This window comes from Microtus oregoni, unplaced genomic scaffold, assembly GCF_018167655.1.
Source record: "Microtus oregoni isolate MIOR12 unplaced genomic scaffold, Mior012 000045F_ref0000178, whole genome shotgun sequence".
Lineage (NCBI taxonomy): Eukaryota > Metazoa > Chordata > Mammalia > Rodentia > Cricetidae > Microtus > Microtus oregoni.
In genome coordinates, this window is record NW_024543219.1 from 8,190,420 (window position 1) to 8,214,177 (window position 23,758).

Genomic DNA, 23,758 nt, shown 5'->3' on the forward strand with positions numbered 1-23,758 from the left:
CATGTGTTGGTCAATCCTGGCTACTGGTGCTCACCTTCTACCTTGTTTAGGCAAGGTCTTTAGCTGTTCGCCATTGTGAACACCAGGCTAGGCAGCTGGAGAGCATCCAGGATTCTTCCACCTGGGTCTCCTATTCCATACAGGCAGGCTGCCACTGCATCCAGTTTTAAACGGTTCTGGGATTTGAACTCTGGTCTTCATGCTTGCTCAGCAAGAGCTGTGTCTACTGAATCATCTCAGCCTGAGAAGCTACACATTTTTACATCATTAACTCTTTCTCTCAAATATCTACCACTTTGTTTTAACACAGAATCAGAGCTCACAAACACACTGAAGGGGAGATAAGACCTTTTTTTTTTTTTTTTTTTTTTTTTTTTTTTTTGGTTTTTCGAGACAGGGTTTCTCTGTGGTTTTGGAGCCTGTCCTGGAACTAGCTATTGTAGACCAGGCTGGTCTCGAACTCACAGAGATCCGACTGCCTCTGCCTCCCGAGTGCTGGGATTAAAGGCGTGCGCCACCACCGCCCGGCAGATAAGACCTTTATTAGCTTCTGTTTATAAGGACTTTTCAGTACTGTAGGGACAGGGAAGACGAAGGCACAAAGAGCCTACTGGAGCCCCCAGAACTCACTAGGTGCCCGGCATCTGTCCTCTCTCTCAGGAGGACACGGGTGTGTGAGAGGACTGCCTCGTTCCACTGAGACAGCCCCAACACCTGAGCCTCGGTGACAAGAGGACCTGGTTGGCTGGGACAGCAGGCCAGGAGCTTAGAATTTGCTGGTGTAGAGGGTGACAATCCACTTGGGCACACGGAGGAAGCCAGGCAGGTAGGAGGTCAGCCATCCCAGGCTGGAGACATGCGAGAGGATGTAGCCCAAAGAAAAATAGTCTTTGACAGGGCGGCCTGGGATCAACAGAAAGACAATTAGACCTTATTTCCTACTCCTGAGACACCGCAGTGCCAGCTGACAACTTGAGGGCAAGGGGTAATGGTCCGGTTCATCAGGTAAGGCTGGCCCAGAGTGACTGCTTACCATCTACATCCCGAAGGCCATAGCGCCGGGCAAGGTCACAGGATGGCAGCACCTTCCCGCTCAAGTCCAGGATATGGGGGTCTGTGGGCACACATACACTTAGGAATGGTGGGCGCTGGGAGGTGGGCAGTGACAGAGTTTGGCTGAATGGGATAAGGCTCAGGCAAAGGCTCTCGGCCACGCCTCCCTGCAGCTAGTTCAGAGACCTCACACCTCATACCAGGAATCCTGACAAGAGCATCCAATCACCTCCCAAACCAAAATAAGGAGCTGGCTGTCAGCGCCCTGTGGACGAACTTTGTCACCCCAATGTCGTCACCTGTTGCCAAGGCCACCACGCACTTGCCACTCATTTCTGTGCTTTCTGCCGATGAGAAATCTGATTTGGCCTAAAAAATGGGTTGAGAAGTTAGGGGTTAATTTCCAAGAGCGCTGCCTGTGCCTTCTCCATTTTCACCTTCTGTCCCAGAAGGACACAATCCTAAGCAGGATTTGCAAGGTCATGTCTTAAACGACACTGGAGCCACCTTTCCCATGTTCATGTGAGCCCTGGACCCTGGACCCAGGACCACTGCCCCTACTAATGGAAGGATAAGATCATTACAACTAAGTGCTGGACCTTCTAAGGTAGATGAGGGCAAGGCCAAGTATGCGGGCTTTGGCATCAGACAGTCTTTCCTGTGGCGATGCGTACTACGGAGCATGTTTCTTTCCTTCCTTCCTTCATTACTCATTGCCAGGAGCTGAGCCTGTTTCTAAGAAATCGCTCTACCACTGGGCTACATTTCCAGCCCAGCATCAGGTTTCTTAACGTCTGTCTATAAAATGGAGTTACTATCTGCCTTACAAGATTAGAAGAAATAATGTGTGCACAAGCTCAGCCTGTGTCTGCCCTAGTAAGCACCTGATGAGTGGGAACATTTATTCTTTCTCTTTTTAGCTAGAGTCTCACTGTGTGGCTCTGGCTGGCCTAGAACTCAGTCAGGCTGGCCTTGAAGTTGCACAGATTCCTTTGCCTCTGCCTCCTGAGTGCTGGAATTACAGAAAGCCTGCCACCATGGGGCATGCTTATACTTGGTACTGTCTGGAGAGACTGCCTTTTCTTTTCTTTTTTCTTTTTGTCTTTCTGAATCAGGGTTTCTCTGTAGCTTTGGAGCCTGCTGTGGAAGCGGAACTAACTCTGTAGTCAGGCTGGCCTTAAACTCACAGAGATCCGCCTGCCTCTACCTCCCGAGTTCTGGGATTAAAGGCATGCACTACCACTGCTTAGCCCATGCCAACCTTCTTAAACACAGGATCCTCTGGTTCTTCCTGTTTTTCTATAAACTCCTTCACCAGTTCTGTTTGCACAAACCCTGGCCACAGAGAAACATAGCTGACTCCATGACGCCGTAGCTCGTGAGCACAATCAGCAGCCAATTTGTCACACTGTGGAGGGAGAGAAGGCAGAATAAGAACCTGGATACCTGCCTAACTCACCCTCCTTTTCTGCTCTCCCTCAGTCCACGAGGATATCCCCGGCCCCCATCCTTCTTGAGAGCCCTGATGTTTCTGGTACTCCTCTTCCCACATCTGAAACCTACTCTGGCAAATGGAGGGAGGCCCAGGCAAAGGGACTATCAGTGGGTAGGGCAGAGAGAGAGGTGAAGGTCACCGGTCTTACTATTCTGATCAGTGGGGACCAGATCAACTATCAACCCTGTTGTCTGTTTCCCTGGCTCTTATGCAATGGTCCTTACCGCAGCTTTGCCCACACCATAAGGGACATTGAACATATGCTGCAGCCCCCCGGGGGAGGAGACAACCACGATGAGTCCTTTGCCAGCTGGTACCATCAGCCGTGCCGCATACACAGAACACAAGTAGTGGCCTCTAGAAGAGGGGCAGAGAAGAAGGAATGAATTGTGTGGATGCTGGTTCAGTTGCTTCCTGAGTCCTCAGTAGCTACTGTCAGCACCATAGAAGACTGTGTAGTAGCTGGTGAGGACCTGGGGAATTAGGAATAGGCCATTCCAAGGAGAAAACTGATACAATTAATGGCAGATGAGAAAGGGTGATCTACACATGACAAACATAATGAATGGAAGGGGATCTTGCACTATAAACATAAAATAGTTCAGCTGGGTTAATGGGACAAACCTATAATCTCAGCACTCTGGAGGCGAAGGCAGGAGAATGGGGAATTCAAGGACATCTTGGTTACACAGTGAATTTCATGCCAGCCTTGGGCAGATGAGACCTTGTTACAAAACAGCAACAACCAACACACAAAAACCAAATCAACCAGCCAGTAAATGAGCAAATGGCCTGAGCAGAAAGTTCTCAAGAGAAGAAATTCAAATTGCAAAATAAATACCAGAGAAATGTTAAATAACTACAGCCATTGGAGGACGTAAATTAAAACTGCTTTGTGATTCCATCTCATCCTAGGCAAGTGGCTATCACCAAGAAAATAGTTCACAAGTGCTGGTGATGACGTAGGCAGAGAGGAACCCTTACACACTGCTGGTGATGACGTGGACAGAGGGGAACCCTTACACACTGCTGGTGATGACGTAGGCAGAGAGGAACCCTTACACACTGCTGGTGATGACGTGGACAGAGGGGAACCCTTACACACTGCTGGTGATGACGTGGGCAGAGGGGAACCCTTACACACTGCTGGTGATGACGTGGGCAGAGAGGAACCCTTACACACTGCTGGTGAGAATGTGCCTGTGCTGTGACTGTGGAAGCCAGTGAGGGGGGACTTCTCACAAAAGGAAAATAGACTGTGGCCCAGCTATCCCACATGTGGGTAGGAGTCTAGGCCAACAAACCACAGAGATATTTGCATTTCTAGAGCTGACTTATTCACAATAGTCTGGAAATGGAACCAACACAGACATCCATCAACTAATGAGTGGATAAAAAATGTGGTACATATACGGAATTGAATTTTGTACAGCTGCAAAGAAAAATGAAACTATGACATTTGCAGGAAAATGTATACAAGTGGAAAACATAATTATTATTATTGTCACTAATTAGCCATGGGGGTCCTGATATTCATAGGAGATTAGGCTGGCCTCAAACTCACAGATCTGCCTGTCTTTGCCTCCCGAATGCTGAGATTAAAGGTGTGCGCCACCACTTCGTGCACTGGAAACCATTATATTAAACAAAACAAGCCAGACTCAGAAACACAGATACCATGTTATCTCTCATATTTGGGTTCTAGGTCTAAAATTACATGTGTGTATATATGAGTCCACACATGTGTATACATGTGTATTTATAGGTATAAGGAGAACTGTAGAGGGAAGAAGAGGCCTGAGGAGGTGCCAAATAGAGAGGGAAACAGGAAACAGTAGGACTAACTGGGGAAGAGAGAGAACCGACTGGAGAGGGCATCGGGGATGAGAGGAATGAGGACCAAGCACAATATACATATGCCCGAAGAGATAAGACCTGACATGCACATATACACCCCACACTGTAGCACTATGAAAAGCCGTTATGTCCGGTTTAAAGCAAAAGAGTGAAGCCTTTGTGTCTGGCTTGGAGTGAAATGTTTCAGCCAAGCTTTGCTATGTTTGGGTTGATCAGTATAGGTTGAGAAATTGTTTTTAGACTGTTTAAACCTTGAAGAGTTGTTTCTCTGGAGCCTGTACTTGGTGCTATGTAAGAGCTTGACCTCGTTCTGAACGGAGTACTGGCAGACTTGGAATTCTTACTTTTGATTATGGCTTGCCACAGTCAAAAGGGACTGAGATTTGTGTGGGCTGTCTGCTCTCATGGGCAGCAAGAACGAGATGACTTTGATAGTTGGAACCTTTCCCAGCTCCAATTAACCTTGTATATGTTTGAATAAAGTAACTGGAACAAACTAGGTGGGTGTCATCCTTTTCCAAGAAGGCTATACCCCCTCTGTTCCTTTGGAAAATGAAGGCTTAGCATCTCAGTAAGCTTCTCTCTCTACTGCGGCACCTACGACTTAACATCAAACAATACTGTATTAACTAGTCCATCCATTTAGTCAATTTGAACCTTTTAACTATTTCTAAAACCATAGCCTACGGAATACGCACAACACTGAGAGGATACTCCCTTCTGGAACTTGTACTTGGGTGGGCAAAGACTGAGGGAGGAGCAAGGGTGAGATCTTGTTTGAAAACTGAATTGGGTGGTGGTGGTCCATGCCTTTAATCCCAGAACTTGGGAGGCAGAGGCAGTCACAGCACTTTGAGGTCAGGGCCAGACAGGTCTACAAAGTGAGTTTCGGGACAGCCAGAACTATTACACAGGGAAAACCTGTCTCTAAAAAACAAAACAAAACCAACCAACCAAACAAACAAATAAACAAAGACCCTGGGTCTGGGGCAACCTAAAGGGGAAGAACCTTGGTTCTGGGAGTGAAGCACACACCTGAGTCCAACATTGTTTATATCATCCCAGAGGGAGGCAGGTGCTTCCCAGAACTGCTTGTTGAGGGTGTTCAGGATAGCCTAGAAGAAAGACAGGAAGATAGGGAGGGTGACTCTCGGCCATCTGAAGGCAGGAAGTTACAAAGGGCTGGATAGTGGGACAACAAATGGAGGTGAAGACTCAGGATGGGTTTGGGGGTCTGGGGTGTTGAGTTGTTTCAGGTTCCAAAGATACCTGGACACCAGCATAGGCATTATTGACCAGCACATCTAGCCGCCCCTCCTGCTCCCGATCGACTTGCTCGAACAGGCTTTTCACTTCACTCTCCTGGCTTGAATCACACACCACCGGCACACACTGGCCCCCGAGGGACTGTGCCTGGAGAGGAACAGGGAGTATGAGCTCTGAGCAGTGTCATTTCCCTAACTGAAGTGAGTTTAGGAACTGAGAAGGTAAACACAGCACTCGGCCAACAGCTGGGAAAACGTGGCGTGCAATGGCTCCCCCTAGTGTCCATTTTAAAAATTTCTCCACAGTAGGACCTCCTGCAAAAGAGCCAGGTAGATGGGACCTTTGATTTCATATGCAGGACCTTGGTAAATCCTCTGCCACTCCAGGGTAAGACAAGGTATGACACCCACTCTCAGAAACAAGTAACTATTCTCTTTTTTCCTTTCTAATACTCATGCCCCTCTTTTTACTACTCCCTCGGAATTCTTACCCAGCCAATGCTCTGACTTGGTAACTGAAAATCAAAGCTATCAGGCATAAACTATTATTTTTAAATATTTATTTATTTATTAGGTATACAATGTTCTCAGTATTCTGTCTGCATGTATGCCTGCAGGCCAGAAGAGAGCACCAGATCTCATTATAGATGGTTGTGAGCCACTATGTGGTTGCTGGAATTGAACTCTGGACCTTTGGAAGAGCAGCCAGTGCTCTTAACCACTGAGCCATCTCTCCAGCCCCAGGCATAAACTATTGCTACTTCCTGTTCTACCTAACCTTCCAAAAGTGTGCCCCCACCAACTTTAGAGGCCAAAGAGCACCTGCTCTCCAAAGCAAGCTCAGGGTCCTGCCCTACCACTTCTTTGCTCAAACTGCAGCAAGTCTTAATGCTCCTTTGACCTCCAGTCTTTCTTCCTTAAGTCAATCCCTCACAATCCAGTCAGTATGAACTAACTAAAGCACACGCATTTAAAAAATCTTCTAGTAGCCGGGCAGTGGTGGTGCACGCCTTTAATCCCAGCACTCGGGAGGCAGAGGCAGGCGGATCTCTGTGAGTTCGAGACCAGCCTGGTCTACAAGAGCTAGTTCCAGGACAGGCTCCAAAGCCACAGAGAAACCCTGTCTCGAAAAACCAAAAAAAAAAAAAAAAAAAAAAAAAGAGCACTGGCTGCTCTTCCAGAGGTCTTGAGTTCAATTCCCAGAACCCACATGGTGACTCACAACCATCTATAAAGGGATCTGATGCCCTCTTCTGGCCTGCAGGCATGCAAACAGACAGAGCACTCATAAATAAGTTAAATAAATAAATAAATAAATAAAATTTAAAAAATTGCGTTTGATCACTTGGTAACTCTGGTTACCGAGTTATCAAGTTATCTGATTATCACTTGGTCACTTGAGTATTGTTTTTATTGAAATCCAGTTAAGAAGTAAACTCTCATGGCGGGGGGTGGGGGGGGGGTGGGGGGGGGTGGCACTGGCCTTTAATCCTAGAATTCAGGAGGCAGAGGTAAGCGGATCTCTGTGAGTTCGAGGCCAGCTTGGATCTACCCAGTGAGTTCTAGGGCAGCCAGTGCTATGTAGAGGTGTAGAGAGACTGTCTCAAAAATAAACAAACAAAAAGAAATGAAACAGGTTTGGTTCAGCAAGTCTTGCCTAAATTACAGGAAGTCACTGTAATTCTTCGCAAAACCTGAAACTCTCAAACCAAGACTTTTCTTCTGCTTAAACCCACTTGGCAGAAAAATTCAACTCTATATTGTTTACTGTATGTACTCTGTAAATATTAGTAATTTTTTTGGGGAGATATCATGATCAAGCAAGTGATGAGTAATAATCACAATGAGAAATTCAGGTGGTCACTCACCTCCTGGGCAGTAGCTTTAAGGGTGTCCAGATGGCGCCCGGTGATGTACACTGTGGCCCCTGCTTTGCAGAGCTGTAAGGCAATGCCACGGCCAATACCCCTGGAGGCACCAGTTACCACACACACTTGGCCCTTCATAGGCGCTACCATGTCTCACGTCAAACGGGGATATCTGTGGAGTTAAGAGTCGCTTTGAAGGAATCCTGCAGATTGTCTGCAGAGACAGGTCGTTGCTAAGCTTGCAGTATTTTGATGGGAGAGAAATATCCTCAGGTGGATAGCTGAGGGCAGGTCCCAGGCCAGGCTGTTGTCTTCACCCAGGCACAGGGCTGGGTGGAGCCTCTCCCGGGCTACACATACGCGACCCTCAGAGTGGGGCTAACTTGGTGGGGAATCTGGCGAGTCTGTCCAATAAGTTATGTCCATGAAGAGTCCTGGGCCCTCCCTCTGGAGTTCTGGCTACCGGTGCAGTTCCACAGGGAACCGCGAAGCCCTGACCTGTAAGTGGACAGAGCCTGTGAGCCTTACCTGCCGCAGACGCTGCCTCTGGGGTTCTGTCTGTCTAGTTCGCCCGACCTGTATGTAGCTCGAGAATTTTTATCGTTCCAGGGGGTGGAGCGGGACGTATAGTTCGAGAACCTTGATTCTGGCCACGTCAGGGTGAGAGTGCGTGCCTGGGGCAGAAATTGGTGCGGGTGCGGATGAGCTAGAACTAGGCGAAGCGAGTGGAGCCCGGGAGATCGCGGGTTGGGCCCAGCGATTTGGAATCGGCAAACGCAAACCCTCACCCCGTAGACACGCCCACCTTGCTCGCCCGTGTCGTCGCAGAACTATGACGTTTCCGTGCGTCAGCAGTGCGACGCCGGCGGCTGTGGGAGCTGCTGCCCGGAAGCGTGGAGGAGGCGAGGTCCCGGAGCACGCATGGGGCTGGGTCCGCGCTCTGTTCACAAGGCGCGACGCCAGTTCCCGGGTGCCGGCCGACGGGGGCGCGGGGCCCCGGGTTCCGGGCGTCCCCCTCCGGGCCGCGATGGGTGTTCCCGGCCGCCGGCGGCTGCCGCGCGCGGGGAACAGGCCCCTGAGGCTCTCCCGCACCTGAGTCCCGATGCGCTCGGGTATTTCCGACGGGCGCTGTCAGCGCTGAAAGAGGCTCCCGACGCCGCGGAAGAACGAGGTAGGAGCAGCTACGCCGTGGAGTAACTGTAAAACCCAACCCACGCAGGGAACTTTCAGAGGGAATCCCAGGGAGTTCTTGGCTAAGTGATGGTTAAGCCATATTCTCTCCGTTTCTCTAACGGTCTGTTTCCTCGTGTTTTCAGACGTGATGGTGCGCAATATTTTGAAGGAAGTGGAGGCTCAGGCTCTAGCCTTGGCCACGAACAGGACTGGTAGCGAAATGCTGCAGGAACTTTTGGGGTTCAGTCCTTTGAAACCTCTCTGTCGAGTGTGGGCTGCTCTGCGCCCCAAGTTGCGCTTCGTGGCTTGTCATCGGTGTGGGGTCCACGTTTTGCAAAGTGCTTTGCTGCAGTTGCCTCGGTTGCTAAGGAGTCCTGCAGAAGCGGAGGAGGAGGAGGAGGAGGAGGAGGAGGAGGAGGAGGAGGAGGAGGAAGAGGATGGGAAGCATGGTCCCTTGCAGACCCCGGAGGAGCTAGTCCTGGGACTAGCCGCTGAAGTGTCTGACGATTTTCTTTTCTTCTGTGGAGACACGCATGGAAGCTTCGTTGTCAGAACTCTGCTGCAAGTGTTAGGAGGTACTCTCCTGGAGTCCGAGAGGACCAGGTCTCGTGCTTCCCAGTCATCTGGTAAGTAGTATTTTACGAAAAGGAAGTGGGCCTGGTGAACAGGAGAGTTTCGGGAGTTCAGAAGCCAGTAAACAGAAGAGTTAATCTTCATGGTGGAGTTTGGCCGTGAAGAATTAGCGGAACAGTGGGACAGAGCCTAGAAGGCCAAAGAACAGTGTGTCTAGACAGCTAGACGAAAGGGTGTGCCTATACTTAGAGAGCAGCTACTCGCATAGGGACAGGGCGAGGAGATAATTCACTTAAAGCAATGGGTTTCCCATTTTTATTTCCACAACTCTCAGTAAGAAATTTATTTTTTTTTTTAATTTTTAAAATATGTATATGCGCGTGTACACACTAAATTATGTGCCTTCTGCACATACATGTGCTTCTGGAGGGGAGAAGACAACTTGGGGAAGTCGGTTGTCCTTCCACCGTTCAGGTTCTGTATATTGAACTCAGGTTGTCAGGCTTAGCCGCAATCTCCCTTACCACAACCTTCCTGGTCCCGACACTTTATTTTGAGACAGAGTCTCCCGTATAACCTAGGCTGGTTTTTGACTTGGGAATGTAGCAGAGGCTGGCCTTCAACACTTCTTCCTCCTGCTTGCTTCTGCCTTTCGAGTGCTGGGGTTACAGACCTGTGCTTCCATGCCTGCCTATTTGCTGTTCGGTTTTGATTTTTTTGTTGTTGTTGTTTTGTTTTTTTTTCCCCTTTGGACAAGGTCTGGAACTCACTGCTTCAGCCTCTCAAATACTGGAATCAGGGATGCATACCTTTACACTGCCTAGGAGATTGACTTTTAACCCTTATTTATTTATTTATTTATTTATTTATTTATTTTTTTCTTTTTTGAAATAGAGTTTCCCTGTGTTGCCCTGGCTATCCTGGAACTCTCTTTGCCAACCAGGCTGGCCTCAATCTCACAGAGGTCCCCTTGCCTTTGTCTCCTGAGTGCTGGGGTTAAAGGCATGGGTCACCACTGCCCGACTCCAGGAACTAGCTCTTGTACACCAGGGTGGCCTTGAACTCACAGAGATCTGTCTGCCACTGCCTCCCAAGTGCTGGGCTTAAAGGCGTGCACCACCATGGCCTGGCTTCCCAGATGTGTTTTCAGTCTGTGTGTGTGTTGAATTCAAACAAAAGTTCAGGAAAAGATACCTTTTCTGTTTTTCTGATATTTTCTTTCCTTTTAAATTTTATTCTCTATTTTATTAAAAAAATGCTGACTGAGACCACTAACTTTGTCTCATGGTACAGTCATAGGATATGACCTACATTTTAGGATTCTGGAAAATAAGGTTAGAGTATAAATGAGGTCTGAATTTGGATTACTTTAAATACCTGACTGAGAAATATGATCCCTAGACCATAGGGAAGGAAGTTGAAGATCCTTAGAAAAATTAAAACAATTTTTTACTCATCCACAAGAAACATTGAGTTGTATTACCTCTGTCCTGCATCTCTAAATTGAGCCATTATTATTCTGTGGAGTTCTTCCTATTTGTAATTTCACTATTGTTCATGCTCTTGATCTTTCTCTAGAAACACAAAGGACCTCAGCTCGGGAATGTAAGCGCACTGATTTTGAGGTTCCTAAAACCTTCTTGAATCACCTTCAGGACCTGAGTGCCTGCTTTCTGAAGGACATTGCAGGTAAAAAGATTATTAGTTAATTTACAAGTTCCTGAGACAAATACCTGACCAAAATAGCCATTGTTATCATGGCTGTAGCTAGCTGTACTGTAGCCACAGTCAGGAAGCAGAGGTAGATAAATTCTTTGCTCAGCTGTGTTTTCTTTTTTATTTGGTCTAGGACCCCAGCCACAGCTAGTGCTACCCACATACTGGGCGGTTGTTGTCCCACTCTCTGCCCCCTCCCACCCCCCCCCCAATTAACATACTCTAGAAACTCACAGACATGCCCAGAGGTAGTTTTTGTAATGATTCTAAATCCCTTCAAGTGATCAGTCAGGGTTAACCGTCACCACAGAAGGAAAGTAGGAAGAGACTCTAATCTTCTCTGAGGATTTCCCCCAGGCAGGACCCTCACGGCAGATCCTTCCTCTTTTAACGCCTGTCTGCTTCAATGCTAGAAGGCATTCTGTATGGACATTTTTGTGTCTATAGCCCTCCTTGTTACTTGTGTTTTGGGAATCGTACAGGTAATCTGGGCTTGGGACAAGCTATTAAATTATTTCTGCCTCTTCTTAACAGTGTTTATCACCGACAAGATCTCCAGTTTTTGTCTTCAAGTGGCCTTACAGATCTTACACCACAAATTACCTCAGCATTGTGCTCATCTCTGTGATGCTATAATTGATTACCTGAGTTCTCGTAATTCTTCAGCAGATGGCAGGTATGGTCAGTCGTCAGGAGTAACTGCAGCTGGGGAGATGAATGGAGTTAGTGGAGCTGTGTGAATAAAGTTTAGACTCTTAGATCTTTTTAACAATAGTTACTGCTGGGCAGTGGTGCATGACTTTAATCCCAGCACCCGGGAGGCACAGACTCACTGTATAATCCTGCTGGCCTCAAACTCACAGAGATCCTCCTGCCTCTGCTTCCCAGGTACTGGTATTAAAAACTTACATTCCCCATGCCTGACTTAGTTTTTTTTTTTTTTTAAATAATATTCTCCAATAGGCCCCCAAATTTCAACGCTAGGGTTGGTTTTTTTTTATATTTATTTATTTATTATATATACAATATTCTGTCCGTGTGTATGTCTGCAGGCCAGAAGAGGGCACCAGACCTCATTACAGATGGTTGTGAGCCACCATGTGGTTGCTGGGAATTGAACTCAGGACCTTTGGAAGAGCAGGCAATGCTCTTAACCACTGAGCCATCTCTCCAGCCCCTGACTTAGTTTTATTTTAAGATATATTTTTTATTTTGGCCAGGCGGTGGTGGTACACACCTTTCATCCCAGCACTTGGAAGGCAGAGGCAGGCGGATCTCTGATTCGAGGCCAGTCTGGTCTACAGAGTGAGTTCCAGGACAGGCTCCAAAGCTACACAGAGATTTCTTTTTATTTTATATTTATGAAGTTGTGCCTATATATGTATATATGTGCACCACATGCGTGCAGTGCCCTTGGAGACTGAAAAAGTATGTCAGAGCTCCTTGAACTGGAGTTGTAGATAGTTAGAAAGCTGCCTTGTGGGTGCTGGGAACTGAACTTCTTGGGTCCTCTGCAAGAGCAGAACGTGCTCTTAACCACTGAGCCCCAATCTATTCTTCGTCTATGTGTGACAAGATCTCTCTATGTAGCACCAGCTCACCTGGACCCCAGTTTATAGACCAGGCTGGCCTTGAGCTCACCTGCTTCTGTCTCTTGAATGTTGAGATTGAAGCTGTCCACCACCAAACCAGCTTTTTTTTTAAAAATTATTTATTTGTATTTCATTTGTCTTAGTGTTTTGCCTGTGTATATGTATGCACACCACATTTGTGCAGGGGCCAGTGGAGGGCAGAAGAGGGCCCCTGGACCCAGGCCCTCTGCAGGCACAGTAGTAGTCTTAACCAACAGCCATCGCTCCAGCCCCGTCTCACTCTTCTTCCCGTTAGCCCTCTACTCCTGTTTCTCCGCGATCAGACGAGCTCCAGACTCTTGGAGCAGGTGCTGCTGGTATTAGAACCAGCGAGGCTCCAGCGCCTCTTTGAGGATCACTTCCAGGGTCAGCTGCATTCCTTGGCTGCACATCCCATTGCTAACTTCCCCTTGCAGCGCTTACTGAATGCAATCACTTCACCTGAGTTGGTGAGTTGGAAATGCGACCTGGTCTCTTTCTGTTGTTCTTAATCATTGGGCCTTATTTACTTATTATTTATTTGTTTATTTACTTGTTTGTTTGTTTGGGATAGGGTTTCTCTGTATGCAGCCCTGGCTGCCCTAGAACTCACTCTGTAGATCAGGCTGGCCTTAAACTCACAGAACTCTGCCTGTCTCTGTCTCCCGAGTGTGGGAATTAAAGGCGTGCATCACTTTGGGGCCTTATTTTATTGTGTGCTTGTCTCTGCCTTTCTGACAATTTATTGCCCATTGCCCATGGGAAGTTATTGGAGAGTTTTCCAGAAATTAGGGTCATGGCACCCTTCTCCTTGAGATTTGTTTTAGCTTCTCGGGTCTGACCACCTGTCCTCTTAGTTCCAGTTTGCAGCTAGAAGTTCTGTGGCTGCTTGTCTTTAAATCCTCAGGGGCACTGAAGCCATTGCTATAGCTTCCCCCTTTCTTTGTTGCTCCCCACAGGAAGGAGAGTAGGGGTGTCCTGTGGTCCCTTGGGTTGACACATAGAGTAGAAGGCAGGTTTAATTTTAGACTTGCCTGCCCTTGGTTCTCCCTGACTTGTACAGAAGGGACATTTAGATTCTCCCCTCTAGGGTGACTCCTCTTCTGAGTCTTACACAGCACAGTGTAAATTCTGATGTTGGCGATGTCTTATCTAGCTTTTTTTTTTAAGTAGGAAGATTTTTCTGATTAACTTTTTCGTTAACCATCATTGACTGACAACGATTCTTCAATCCATGTTTCCTCTCAGCTGTCACTTGTGTTTGAGGAGCTGAGTCCTGCCTTGGAAGCTGTGTTGGCCCAGGGCCACCCAGGGGTAGTTGTGGCTCTGGTGGAAGCCTGCCGCAGGGTTGGGACTCACCAAGCCCAGGTCTTGCAGCTGTTATTGGAGGTGAGTGGGTGCTACGTGTGAGCCATCCATGCCGGTCCTCGATCTAATTCTGCTACTTAGGATTTGTCTGATTTGCATGTGAGAGGTTTGATGTGGAGGGACTTATAGATACAGAGACAGGTGAGTCCAAGAACAGCCCTGAAATGAAATCGATCCTCCAGAAGTTAGAGAACTCTGAGAGATAAATGTGGGTTCAATCCCTACAAGTGCAGAGGCTGGGAGATAGAACAAGGTAAATGAGATTCTGCCCTCACAGAGCGTCTTTTGCTGTTGAGTTAGGCCTCTCCTTTCCAGAGAGTCATTGTGTTAGGGATGGGACGGTTCTTAAGCATCGTTGTGCTTTGTCTTGCTATCCAGGCATTCCACTGTGCAGAGCCCTCATCCCGGCAAGTAGCCTGTGCGCCTCTCTTTGCCTCTCTGTTGGCTTATGAGGTTTACTATGAACTGACGGAGGAGGAGGGGGCAGTGCCTGCAGAGCATCAGGTAAGGTAGGGGAGGGGCCAAGCCAATGACTATTTGGGGGTCAGGCATCTTAGTGTTTGAGGTGTTGAGATTTCTAACCTTTTTGGAGAGACGGCAACAGTGCTCTCGGGATGAACTCATCCATCTGGTCTGATCACTGCCTCCTAATTCCGTCTTATTGTACTCCCAGGAAGAAATGGCCGCAGCCAGAGCTCTGAGGGAAGTGACCGTACTTGGGTCTCTGCTGCTCCAGCATTTGTTGTATTTCTCCAACCCTGGACTTGTACTTCGGAGTCTGAGCGCCTTGACAGGACCACAGCTCCTGGCTCTGGCCCAAAGCCCTGCTGGTTCTCATGTATTTGATGCCATCCTGACTAGTCCCTCTGTGACGCAGAAGCAGCGTCGCCGTGTGCTGAAGACCCTAAAGGTTAGACTTCTGCGCCAGTCCCTGCATTATAGCTTTAGAGAAAATGCGCTTCGTTCAGGACAACCTGAGAGCTGGAGGCAGGGTACATATATAGTTCCTGTGCTGTTTTAACTGTGCCTCTCGAGTCTTCTGGAGTTAGTCCCCCACTCCCAAAACACATTTGTGTCCTTCCCTTGAGGGACTTTACCCTGCTTGTCTCAATGCAGGGGCAGTATGTGGCTCTTGCCTGTAGCCGCCATGGCAGCCGAGTGTTAGATGCCATCTGGAGTGGAGCAGCTTTAGGGGCCCGGAAGGAAATCGCTGCTGAACTGGGTGAGTTCCACTGCCACTGGGTGATGTCTCCAAACCGCCTTCTCCTGCGCCTGGTAGCTGATGTCAGGAGGATGGGCTGGCTCTGAGTCTCGCTCTGCTTTTTCTTTCTCTTTGCAGACTCTGCACTTTACCCCTCCCCCTTTATCTGGCTTTTAATGGGTGAGGTGTTTTGTAGCTAGAGTTTTCTTTGGGCCACCAGTTCACAAATAATGACACAGAGACTTACTAATTATGAGAGCTTGGCCTTAGCTTAGGCTTGTTTGTAACTAGTGCTTGTAACTTAAATTAACCCATTTTTATGAATCTTCGTACTGCAGGAGAGCAGAACCAGCAGTTGATTCAAGATGCTTTTGGCCACCATGTGGCCCGGAATGTGGCCCTGACTACCTTCTTGAAGCGGCGAGCGACTTGGGAACAGGAGCAGAGTGCTGTGGCCAAGAGGAGACAGGCATTGAACTCTATACTTGGAGACTGAGGCCTAGAGGCCTGGGGATAGGTGTTGATGGGAGGGTGAGGGGACATAACTGTCCTTCCTGCTCTAAATCAGAGTCACAAGTCTTACAGGAGAAGATGTAGTAACACACACACACCTGTAAACCTACACTACTCAGAAGGTTGAAACAAGAACATAAAGACTTCACTGGGATTAAAGGTATGCCAACAAGACTGAAAAACAAAAACAAAAAAAAAACCCAAGCCAAGAATTCAATGCTAGCCTGGTCTGTGGTAGCCAGATCCTGTTCATCCCTTTGTTTGTCTTTGTCCATCTGTTCCCCCTGTTCCAGGCATACTGATAAACATTTTTGTATTTTTTCTTGGGAATATTTTTATTTTTTAGGGGAACAGTATCTCAAGGCAAAGCTGGGGACAGTGGTCATTGGTATGTAGATCTTTGGGATAGGATCAGTAAGAACCTAGGTGTAGCAGCAGTTATGGTGGGTCAGGATGCCAGGGGACAGGGTTGTGTGTCTGCGGGGTAAGTAGAAGACAGGAGATGTAGGTCAGGGGCAGCATCCTTCGGGAAATGTGCAGGCTGGAGGACCAAGGCAGTGTGCTGACCACTTCTGATATGATGGTGTCTTATAGCTCTCGGGTGTCTCGTGGAACCAGTCTCAGGGCACAGGCTCAAAGCATTTTTCATTATTAATGGAGGTGACTCTGCTTGTGCCACTGCCACCGCTCAGCCCCCTCCACCACGTGGCGAAGGGTAGATGAGATGCCCAGCAGGACATGGCCCAGGCCTTGCAGCAGGGAGGAAGTCCAACGGAGGAGCTCCCTGAAGGGCAGGGTGAGAGGAAACCACGTGATTAGGGAAAGCTGAGAGGAGGCCTTGAGTCTGTAAGCTTGGGGTGGGGGTACGGGGTGGGTACAAGAGATGGAACTTGAAGGACTACCCATCTGTAGGGTTGTATGACGTGTTCTCTGACCTGAGGACTTTTTTGGGTCCAACTCCTTGAAAATCACAGCTCATGGAGTAGAGTCCGTAGAATGTAGCTTTGACATTGAGGCTGCCGAAGAGGTCTCGAGGATTTTCCTTGTAGACATCAAAGGTGATGCGGGCAATGTCTTTGCTGTGTTTGGGCTTCTCCCGTCCTAGGCCGTGTAACAACATCCCACTCTGTGGGACACAGAGGTCCATTACTGAAGTGGGCCCTCCTTCATACACTGACATAGTTCTGTCAGTGCTGGGTCAGACCCCTTTTGCCTCCCCAGTATTGTCCCAATGCCCCCAGTGCCTCTGCCCCCAGAATCAGTGATAGGCTAGGGAAGAAGATGGGGAGAACCAGAAAGGATTGATGACCTAAGCAGCCCACGATGGGCCTCTCACCCTGGGGCTCCAGCTCTGTCCCTGCTCTAGCACCATCAAGCACGTGTCATCTTCGAGCAGCTGGAAGAATTCCTCACTTTCCACAGCGGTCCCGTCCTCCTCCAGCACCAGGGATAGCACTCCACTGAGCAGCAGGGTCTCCAGTACCTGTTGGTGACAAAGGACAAGTCTTATCACATGCCCCCCCCCCCATTTAGATGGCCCTCGGTTAGGCACTGGTATCTACTCTGCTTCCTGGTTTGCCATCTTCCCTGTGTTGTTTTTTGAAACCGAGTATTTGTGTAGTTCAGCCTGCTCCCAAACTCAGCAAGCAATTCTGTTAGCTTTCTGGGTCCTGGGATTGTAGACATGAATACTTCATCTCATTCTTTGTAAACATGGTGATTCTTTTTGTTTGGGTTTTTTGCCTCTCACCAGAGGCAGACCTTTTTTTTTCATTTTGCTCCTGTTCATCTACTCTTGCTCCCTTCTAAGCCACTCCCACTCGTGTTAATTGACAATCAGTCATAGTCAGGTGTGGTAAAACACGTACAGTCCTAGTTGCTTAGGGGGCAGAGGCAGAGGGACCACTGGAGCCCAGAAGTTTAAGACCAGACTTTAACAGTTTTGGACTCTGACTCCAAATATGAATAAAATAAAAACAAAACAAAATGTAAACAGGTAAAACCTATGTTCTCTTATCTGCAGTGTCCTCCCATGTCTTCCTTCCTGTTTTCATAACTATTTTCAGTGTTAGCACTGTTTAACCATTCTGAGGCCTTACTCTGTGCCAAATGAGAACTTGGGAGTGTTGAAAGACATGTCAGGGTTGAATTAGGTTAGGAATAATAGCGGTGGGAAATAAAAGGGCTTCAGCTGGCAGGTGACCAGGAAGGGCAAGGCTATGACCGGCTTCTGTGAGGCCCTCTTGAAGGACATATAGGCGCTGTTACCCTTTGACTCACTCTAATGCATCTGATTGCAGCAGACTCGGTTCTAAGGATAGCTTCTGAATAACCCACCTATCCTAGGGACCAGACTACCCCAGACCACCCTGTCGAGAAGGAGCTGGACAGCTCCAGCTGCATCTTAGTGGTACATCTTTTGGTTTTTTTTTTTTTTTTTTTTTGGCTTTTCGAGACAGGGTTTCTCTGTGACTTTGGAGCCTGTCCTGGAACTAGCTCTGTAGACTCACAGAGATCCTCCTGCCTCTGCCTCCCGAGTGCTGGGATTAAAGGCGTGCGCCACCATCGCCCGGCTTAGTGGTGCATCTTGATAGGACTCTGGTTAAACATCCTTGAAGCTGCCCTGAGGTTGTTGCCCTACATCAGGAATGAAGGCCCCAGGGTTTCCACCAGGATGTGGAACTCACAAAGGGTCTGAATCTCTTTTTCGAGGCAGGGTTTCTCTGTATCTTTGGCTCTCCTGGAGCTTCCTCTAGACCAGGCTGGCCTCAAAACTCACAGAGATCTGCCTGTCTCTGCCTGTCAAGTGCTGGGATTAAGTGTGCCCCCACTGCCCGGCAGGTCTGAGTCTTCTAAAGACGACCTCATACCACTCAGCTTATGGATTGACACACCTTCCTTAAACAAGCCATTTTTATATATTTTTTAGATAGTGTGTGAGGGTGAGTGGGTATGTGCATTTTAGTGTGTAGAGATCAGAAGAAGGCATTGACTCTGGAGCTGGAGTTACACTGGTCGTGAGCCACCAGCTGGAGACTGGGAACTCAGCCCTGGTCCTCTGCAAAAGCATTACATGCTCTTATCTACTGAGCCATCTCTCCAGTTCTGCACCCTCTCCCCTTTGTGGGGACTACAGGAGAAAATTCTCTAAAAGGAAAATCCAGTCCACCATGATTGGGGAAAGAAAGTCTCCTAACCTCAAGAGTACTACCCAGCGCAACTCAGCCCATAGGCTGCTCCCTCGGTGGGCAGCCCACTTCAGTCTCTGGGGTAGTCTAACTAGCCTTACTAACTAGATTGGGGTTTGCTAAATAAAGGCCTGCTCAAATTGTCTCTTGACTGAATTTGTTCCTTCAAGGTTAGAGCCAAGAGGCATCCCCTCTCCAATATCTGCTAAAATATCTATAAGGACCTTTTCATTTATTCCTTTCAAAACCCTCAAAGGTGGTTTGTTTTTCTTTTTTTTAAATTTATTTATTAAGGATTTCTGCCTCCTCCCCGCAACCGCTTCCCATTTCCCTCCCCCTCCCCCGATCAAGTCCCCCTCCCTCATCTGCTTGAAGAGCAATCAGGGTTCCCTGACCTGTGGGAAGCCCAAGGACCGCCCACCTCTATCCAGCTCTCGTAAGGTGAGCATCCAAACTGCCTAGGCTCCCACAAAGCCAGTACTGAGAAGATGAAGAAACTGAAGGCTTGCGGAGAGATTTAGAAGTGAATGGTTTGCCTAGTATGCAAGGACCTCAGTTTGATGCCCACCATTGAAAACATTTTCAGGTTAGGTTTTGTGGCATGTGTCTGTAATTTCAGTATTTGGAAACCTGAAGCAGGAGGATTAAGTGCAAGGTCAGCCTGGGCTAAAAAGTAAAAGCCTGGGGGCTGGAGAGATGGCTCAGTGGTTAAGAGCATTGCCTGCTCTTCCAAAGGTCCTGAGTTCAATTCCCGGCAACCACATGGTGGCTCACAACCATCTGTAATGAGGTCTGGTGCCCTCTTCTGGCCTGCAGACATACACACAGACAGAATATTGTATACATAATAAATAAATAAATATTTTAAAAAAAAAGTAAAAGCCTGTTTCAAAAGAAAGGCAAACATTCAAAAAACAGGTTTTGATAGATTGAACGACTTCCCAAAGGTTGACTGCTAGGAAGTAGCAAAATCAGAATTTGAAGCTAGCTTTTCATAAAAATCAAGGGTCAGGAGCTTAAATGGGCAGCAGAGCCCTTGCCTAGAGCTATGATTCCCAGCATCACAAGAAAACATGCAAATCAGAATTACTTCTGAGCCCATTTGTCCAGCCCTTATTTGACTGTTCCCTGACTGCCAAAGAAAGCTCACTACTCAGAAAATAAATAATTTCCCCAAATGCAACATGGGCCACCGGGCCTAGTGTTTCTCAGCCACCTGGGGGTGGTAACTTGGTAACCTGCACACTTTTTGCTCTGCCGTCCTACTGTTTTTGAGTCCCTTGGCTTCTCTACTCCAGGAGCCTGACCGCTTACCTTATCTAGCAGTTCCTCACGGGTGGCCGCTGTCAGACCTTTCCGGACTCTCCTCTTGTGATCGCAGACACGGAAGGGTCGTTGAGGTGGAGCTGAGTTCCAGACCCTACGGCCAAGCTCAGAGCCCATACTGGATACCGACCTGATAGTTGGGAAGAAAACACCGGAAGGGGCAAGGGGGGGGGTTGGTAAATTTAGTGATAACGATGGGGGTGGGGTGGCTAAGAGGTTCTAGGTTTACAGAGCCAGAGGAGAGACTATGGAGAGAGAACAAGAGTAGTTTACGAGTTGGATAAATCTATAGAGGCAGGGAAGTAAGTCTTCTAGGAACTAATGTTAGCCTTGTCCGCCTGTGGAGGCAGGAAAGTAAGTCTTCTAGGAACTAATGTTAACCTTGCCTGCCAGTATCTCCAGTACTGGAATATAAAGGAAAGGGTTAGAAATCACCTCAGCAATCCATTGGGGTTCAAGGCTGAGAGGTACTCCATGGTACCCCTGAGGGTTTGGGGCTGTGCGCTTCTCTGTTGTTCCGAGGCTGACGTATATTTCTGAATAAAGCTGAGATCTTAGCCCTGGTGAAGTAAGAGATGTGTCAAGCCTGGACTCTGTCCCCCCTTGCCTGGTGAGTAAAAGGGACAAAGTCTAAGAGGAGGAGGAGCCTGTGTGTAGTGATGGAAGTACTTTGTGCCTTCTTTAGAGATGTGTTGTGAAGGGTGAAATTTGATATTTGACTCTCCCCTCCCCCTTACCCAAATACACTTTTACTTTCTAGCCTAGTTTGGCCACCTTGAACCCCCAATCTTCATATCTTAGCTCCTAAATGCACCCCTTTAACATGGTTTCTGAGTACTGAGCTCAGGTCCTCATGTCTGTAGGGCAAGGACTTTGCCGACTGAGCCTCTCCCCAGCCTGGGGACTTCAGTTTTGATGCTCTGGGTTTCATCTGACTTTAGTTGTAGCTATGATGGACAGATGCACAGAAACTGAGGTTCACTGTTAGCCCTTAAATCATCACAGTCCCCATTTTCTCGCCTCTCTTCGTCTCCCAGCTTCCTGTGTCCTGGCCAGCTTTGTGGCTGGACCAGCTTCATTTCTCATGCAGGCTGGAGCCCCAGCCAGGCCCCAATAAAGGGCAAATATAGGGGCACGAGTGCCCCTGGGACAATCCTCAGCCATAAAACGTTCCCCAGTCTTCTACCCTGGGCATTCTGTATACCTCGGGGTTCTGCTGGAGTGCAATGAAAATGCACGGAATGGCTGGCCTCTCCCTGACCTTAGCATGCGCCCTCACTCCTGTATGCTGCGGATTCCCCCCAAACAGGTTGCAAGCTCCTTGTACCTACACGTTTAGACTATTCCCCTGGGACTGAACATCACGTCTCACACGGAAAAGTTGTCCCTGACCGCTCAGTAACAGCTGGAGAGTGGAGGGACTCTGACAGGCTCACAAGCAGATTGAAGCGGAAGAAAAGGAAGCTTGACAGGGACAGGAGGCTGAGACCCGCAAAGAGAGAGCAGCTGGGGAAGTGGGTTGCTTGGCTCTCCTTTGTTCACGGCAAACCAAGGAGCCTAGAGAACATAACCATCGCAGAAGGTGGGCTCAAAGGGCAGGGGCCAAAGGTGGGCAGCTGTGCCAGCAGCCTTTAGCAGAGAACTCCTACTCTTCTAAAATGGCCCAAGTGCCTTCCTGCACCTCTTCAGCCTTATTCTATTTCCCAGGGAGGCTGGCCTACGTGCCCGGGCCTGTCAGTGATGGGAAGGAGTAGGGTGAAGGAGGGCCCAGGAAGGCTGGGGATGAGCACCATCTTGTCCCTCTTCATTCTTGCCTCACCCTCTGCCACTGCGACAGGCATGAGGCAGAGTTAGGTATCTCATTCACTGTGGCTTCACCTGTCATCCTTCCTAAACTTGACACCCAACGCTGTTCTCTCCCAGCTGGGTAAGTAGATCTGTTCATTCTCCTTCACTCCCTACCAGCCACCTTTGCCCTGAAGTATTAAGAATGGGATTGGATAAAGAGGGGGGCTACGCCAGAAGGCCAAATGTGGAGATAGTGGCTGTCTGCAGGGAGGACTGGGAACACCAGTGCTTCGGTACCAGCAGCCTCTGGGATCATGCTAAGACCTGGGGAGTTCAGCTGACTGGGAACAGGGACCATAGGTTCTAAGGAAATGTTTGAATTGGTTTCCTGGAAAGAAGACACAGGCAAGCTGCAGAGAAGCTGGGGGTGGTGGTGGGGTGGGCACAGTGCCTTCTCATCTAGTATTAGAGATAGTGTGGGCCTTTGCTCTAATCTTGAATGCTCCACCCGGTGGATTTTTGCAGCCCCCTTTTAGGAGGATGTCAGTCTGCTACCGTCCGCCTGGAAATGAGACGCTGCTGAGCTGGAAGGCCTCTCGGGCCACCGGCACCGCCTTCCTACTGCTGGCGGCATTGCTGGGACTGCCGGGCAACGGCTTCGTAGTGTGGAGTTTGGCGGGGTGGCGACCCACTGCGGGGCGGCCGCTGGCGGCCACACTTGTGCTGCACTTGGCGCTAGCCGACGGCGCGGTCCTTCTGCTCACCCCGCTCTTTGTGGCCTTCCTGAGCGGGCAGGCCTGGCCCCTGGGCCAGGTGGGCTGCAAGGCGGTGTACTACGTGTGCGCTCTCAGCATGTACGCCAGCGTGCTGCTCACTGGACTGCTCAGCCTGCAGCGCTGCCTAGCTGTCACTCGACCCTTTCTGGCTCCCCGACTACGTAGCCCGGCTCTGGCCCGCCGCCTCTTGCTGGGGGTCTGGCTGGCCGCCCTGGTGCTCGCCGTTCCGGCCGCCGTCTACCGCCACCTCTGGGGCGATCGCGTGTGTCAACTGTGCCACCCATCGGCAGTGCACGCCGCTGCTCATCTGAGCCTGGAGACCCTGACTGCCTTCGTCCTGCCTTTTGCAACAGTACTCAGCTGCTATGGCGTGACGCTGACGCGTTTGCGGGGCGCGCGCTGGGGCTCTGGGCGACACGGCACACGGGTGGGTCGTCTGGTGAGCGCCATCGTGCTGGCCTTTGCCTTGCTCTGGACCCCCTACCACGCGGTCAATCTCTTGCAGGCAGTGGCTGCCCTCGCTCCACCGGAAGGGCTCCTGGCCAGGCTTGGCGGGGCGGGCCAGGCGGCGCGCGCTGGAACTACAGCCTTGGCATTTTTCAGTTCCAGCGTCAACCCGGTGCTCTACGTCTTCACTGCGGGGGATCTGCTGCCCCGGGCGGGGCCCCGGTTCCTCACTCGGCTCTTTGAGGGCTCTGGGGAGACCAGAGGGGGCAGCCGCTCTAGGGAGGGTACCATGGAGCTCCGAACTACACCGAGGCTGAAAGTAGTGGGGCAGGGCAGGGGCAATGGAGACCCTGGAGGCGGAGGCAGGATGGAGAAGGACAATCAGGAATGGTAGCCAAGACCTCAATCTCGAGACTTCCTTACCGCTTTCTATTGTTCCTGGAGCTCTAGGGTAGTTGGGGGGATCCTTCTCTGATTGCAGTTTGGGTTTGGCTGGACAGGTTTACTCCACAGACCCAGATTACTCCAAACCATGGGATTG

The 23,758-nt window shown here is 49.2% G+C and overlaps 4 protein-coding genes across 6 annotated transcripts; 2 read left to right on the forward strand and 2 right to left on the reverse strand.

Annotated features, from left to right (window-relative positions):
* Window positions 1–332: 332 nt before the first annotated feature.
* On the reverse strand, window positions 333–8,349 carry Dhrs1 (dehydrogenase/reductase 1). Of its 3 annotated transcripts, XR_005972535.1 has the most exons (10): window positions 8,067–8,349; window positions 7,539–7,710; window positions 5,675–5,818; window positions 5,441–5,520; window positions 2,773–2,905; window positions 2,315–2,461; window positions 1,353–1,422; window positions 1,034–1,114; window positions 539–903; window positions 333–348 (listed from the first exon to the last, which is right to left on the reverse strand). XR_005972535.1 is itself a non-coding variant. In XM_041634008.1 (9 exons), exons 2-9 carry the CDS (start codon window positions 7,686–7,688, stop codon window positions 767–769), a joined length of 942 nt encoding a protein of 313 aa, XP_041489942.1. In that variant the 5' UTR covers window positions 7,689–7,710; window positions 8,067–8,349; the 3' UTR covers window positions 476–766. The 3 variants fall into 3 exon arrangements, 2 of the variants coding, with proteins under 2 accessions (XP_041489942.1, XP_041489943.1); XM_041634008.1 differs by lacking the exon at window positions 333–348 and having other exon boundaries at window positions 476–903; XM_041634009.1 differs by lacking the exon at window positions 333–348 and having other exon boundaries at window positions 761–903; window positions 1,331–1,422.
* Window positions 8,350–8,406: 57 nt separating this feature from the next.
* On the forward strand, window positions 8,407–16,013 carry Nop9 (NOP9 nucleolar protein). The gene is made up of 10 exons (XM_041634131.1): window positions 8,407–8,709; window positions 8,855–9,337; window positions 10,863–10,973; window positions 11,535–11,676; window positions 12,888–13,080; window positions 13,859–13,999; window positions 14,357–14,482; window positions 14,652–14,888; window positions 15,095–15,200; window positions 15,518–16,013. The coding sequence occupies exons 1-10, from the start codon at window positions 8,460–8,462 to the stop codon at window positions 15,673–15,675; spliced, it is 1,947 nt and encodes a 648-aa protein (XP_041490065.1). The 5' UTR covers window positions 8,407–8,459; the 3' UTR covers window positions 15,676–16,013.
* Window positions 16,007–20,798, reverse strand: Cideb (cell death inducing DFFA like effector b). Its single transcript, XM_041634132.1, has 5 exons — window positions 20,642–20,798; window positions 20,195–20,336; window positions 17,029–17,175; window positions 16,628–16,818; window positions 16,007–16,476 (listed from the first exon to the last, which is right to left on the reverse strand). Exons 1-5 carry the CDS (start codon window positions 20,680–20,682, stop codon window positions 16,344–16,346), a joined length of 654 nt encoding a protein of 217 aa, XP_041490066.1. The 5' UTR covers window positions 20,683–20,798; the 3' UTR covers window positions 16,007–16,343.
* Window positions 20,799–22,534: 1,736 nt separating this feature from the next.
* Window positions 22,535–23,611, forward strand: Ltb4r2 (leukotriene B4 receptor 2). Its single transcript, XM_041633800.1, has one exon. It carries the CDS (start codon window positions 22,535–22,537, stop codon window positions 23,609–23,611), a length of 1,077 nt encoding a protein of 358 aa, XP_041489734.1.
* Window positions 23,612–23,758: the final 147 nt, after the last annotated feature.

Excerpts from the sequence above, each read along its gene's own strand:
- Nop9 (XM_041634131.1), top strand. The coding sequence starts at position 8,460 with ATGGGGCTGGGTCCGCGCTCTGTTCACAAGGCGCGACGCCAGTTCCCG. Across the intron at positions 13,081-13,858 it reads CAATCACTTCACCTGAGTTG|CTGTCACTTGTGTTTGAGGA; the intron begins GTGAGTTGGAAA and ends GTTTCCTCTCAG. Across the intron at positions 14,889-15,094 it reads GTGTGCTGAAGACCCTAAAG|GGGCAGTATGTGGCTCTTGC; the intron begins GTTAGACTTCTG and ends GTCTCAATGCAG.
- Cideb (XM_041634132.1), bottom strand. The coding sequence starts at position 20,682 with ATGGAGTACCTCTCAGCCTTGAACCCCAATGGATTGCTGAG. Across the intron at positions 17,176-20,194 it reads GTGAGGAACTGCTAGATAAG|GTACTGGAGACCCTGCTGCT; the intron begins GTAAGCGGTCAG and ends TGTCACCAACAG. Across the intron at positions 16,477-16,627 it reads GGACCCAAAAAAGTCCTCAG|GGAGCTCCTCCGTTGGACTT; the intron begins GTCAGAGAACAC and ends CCTGCCCTTCAG.
- Dhrs1 (XM_041634008.1), bottom strand. The coding sequence starts at position 7,688 with ATGGTAGCGCCTATGAAGGGCCAAGTGTGTGTGGTAACTGGTGCCTCC. Across the intron at positions 5,819-7,538 it reads TTAAAGCTACTGCCCAGGAG|GCACAGTCCCTCGGGGGCCA; the intron begins GTGAGTGACCAC and ends GTTCCTCTCCAG. Across the intron at positions 2,462-2,772 it reads ATGGTGTGGGCAAAGCTGCG|TGTGACAAATTGGCTGCTGA; the intron begins GTAAGGACCATT and ends CTCCCTCCACAG.
- Ltb4r2 (XM_041633800.1), top strand. The coding sequence starts at position 22,535 with ATGTCAGTCTGCTACCGTCCGCCTGGAAATGAGACGCTGCTGAGCTGG.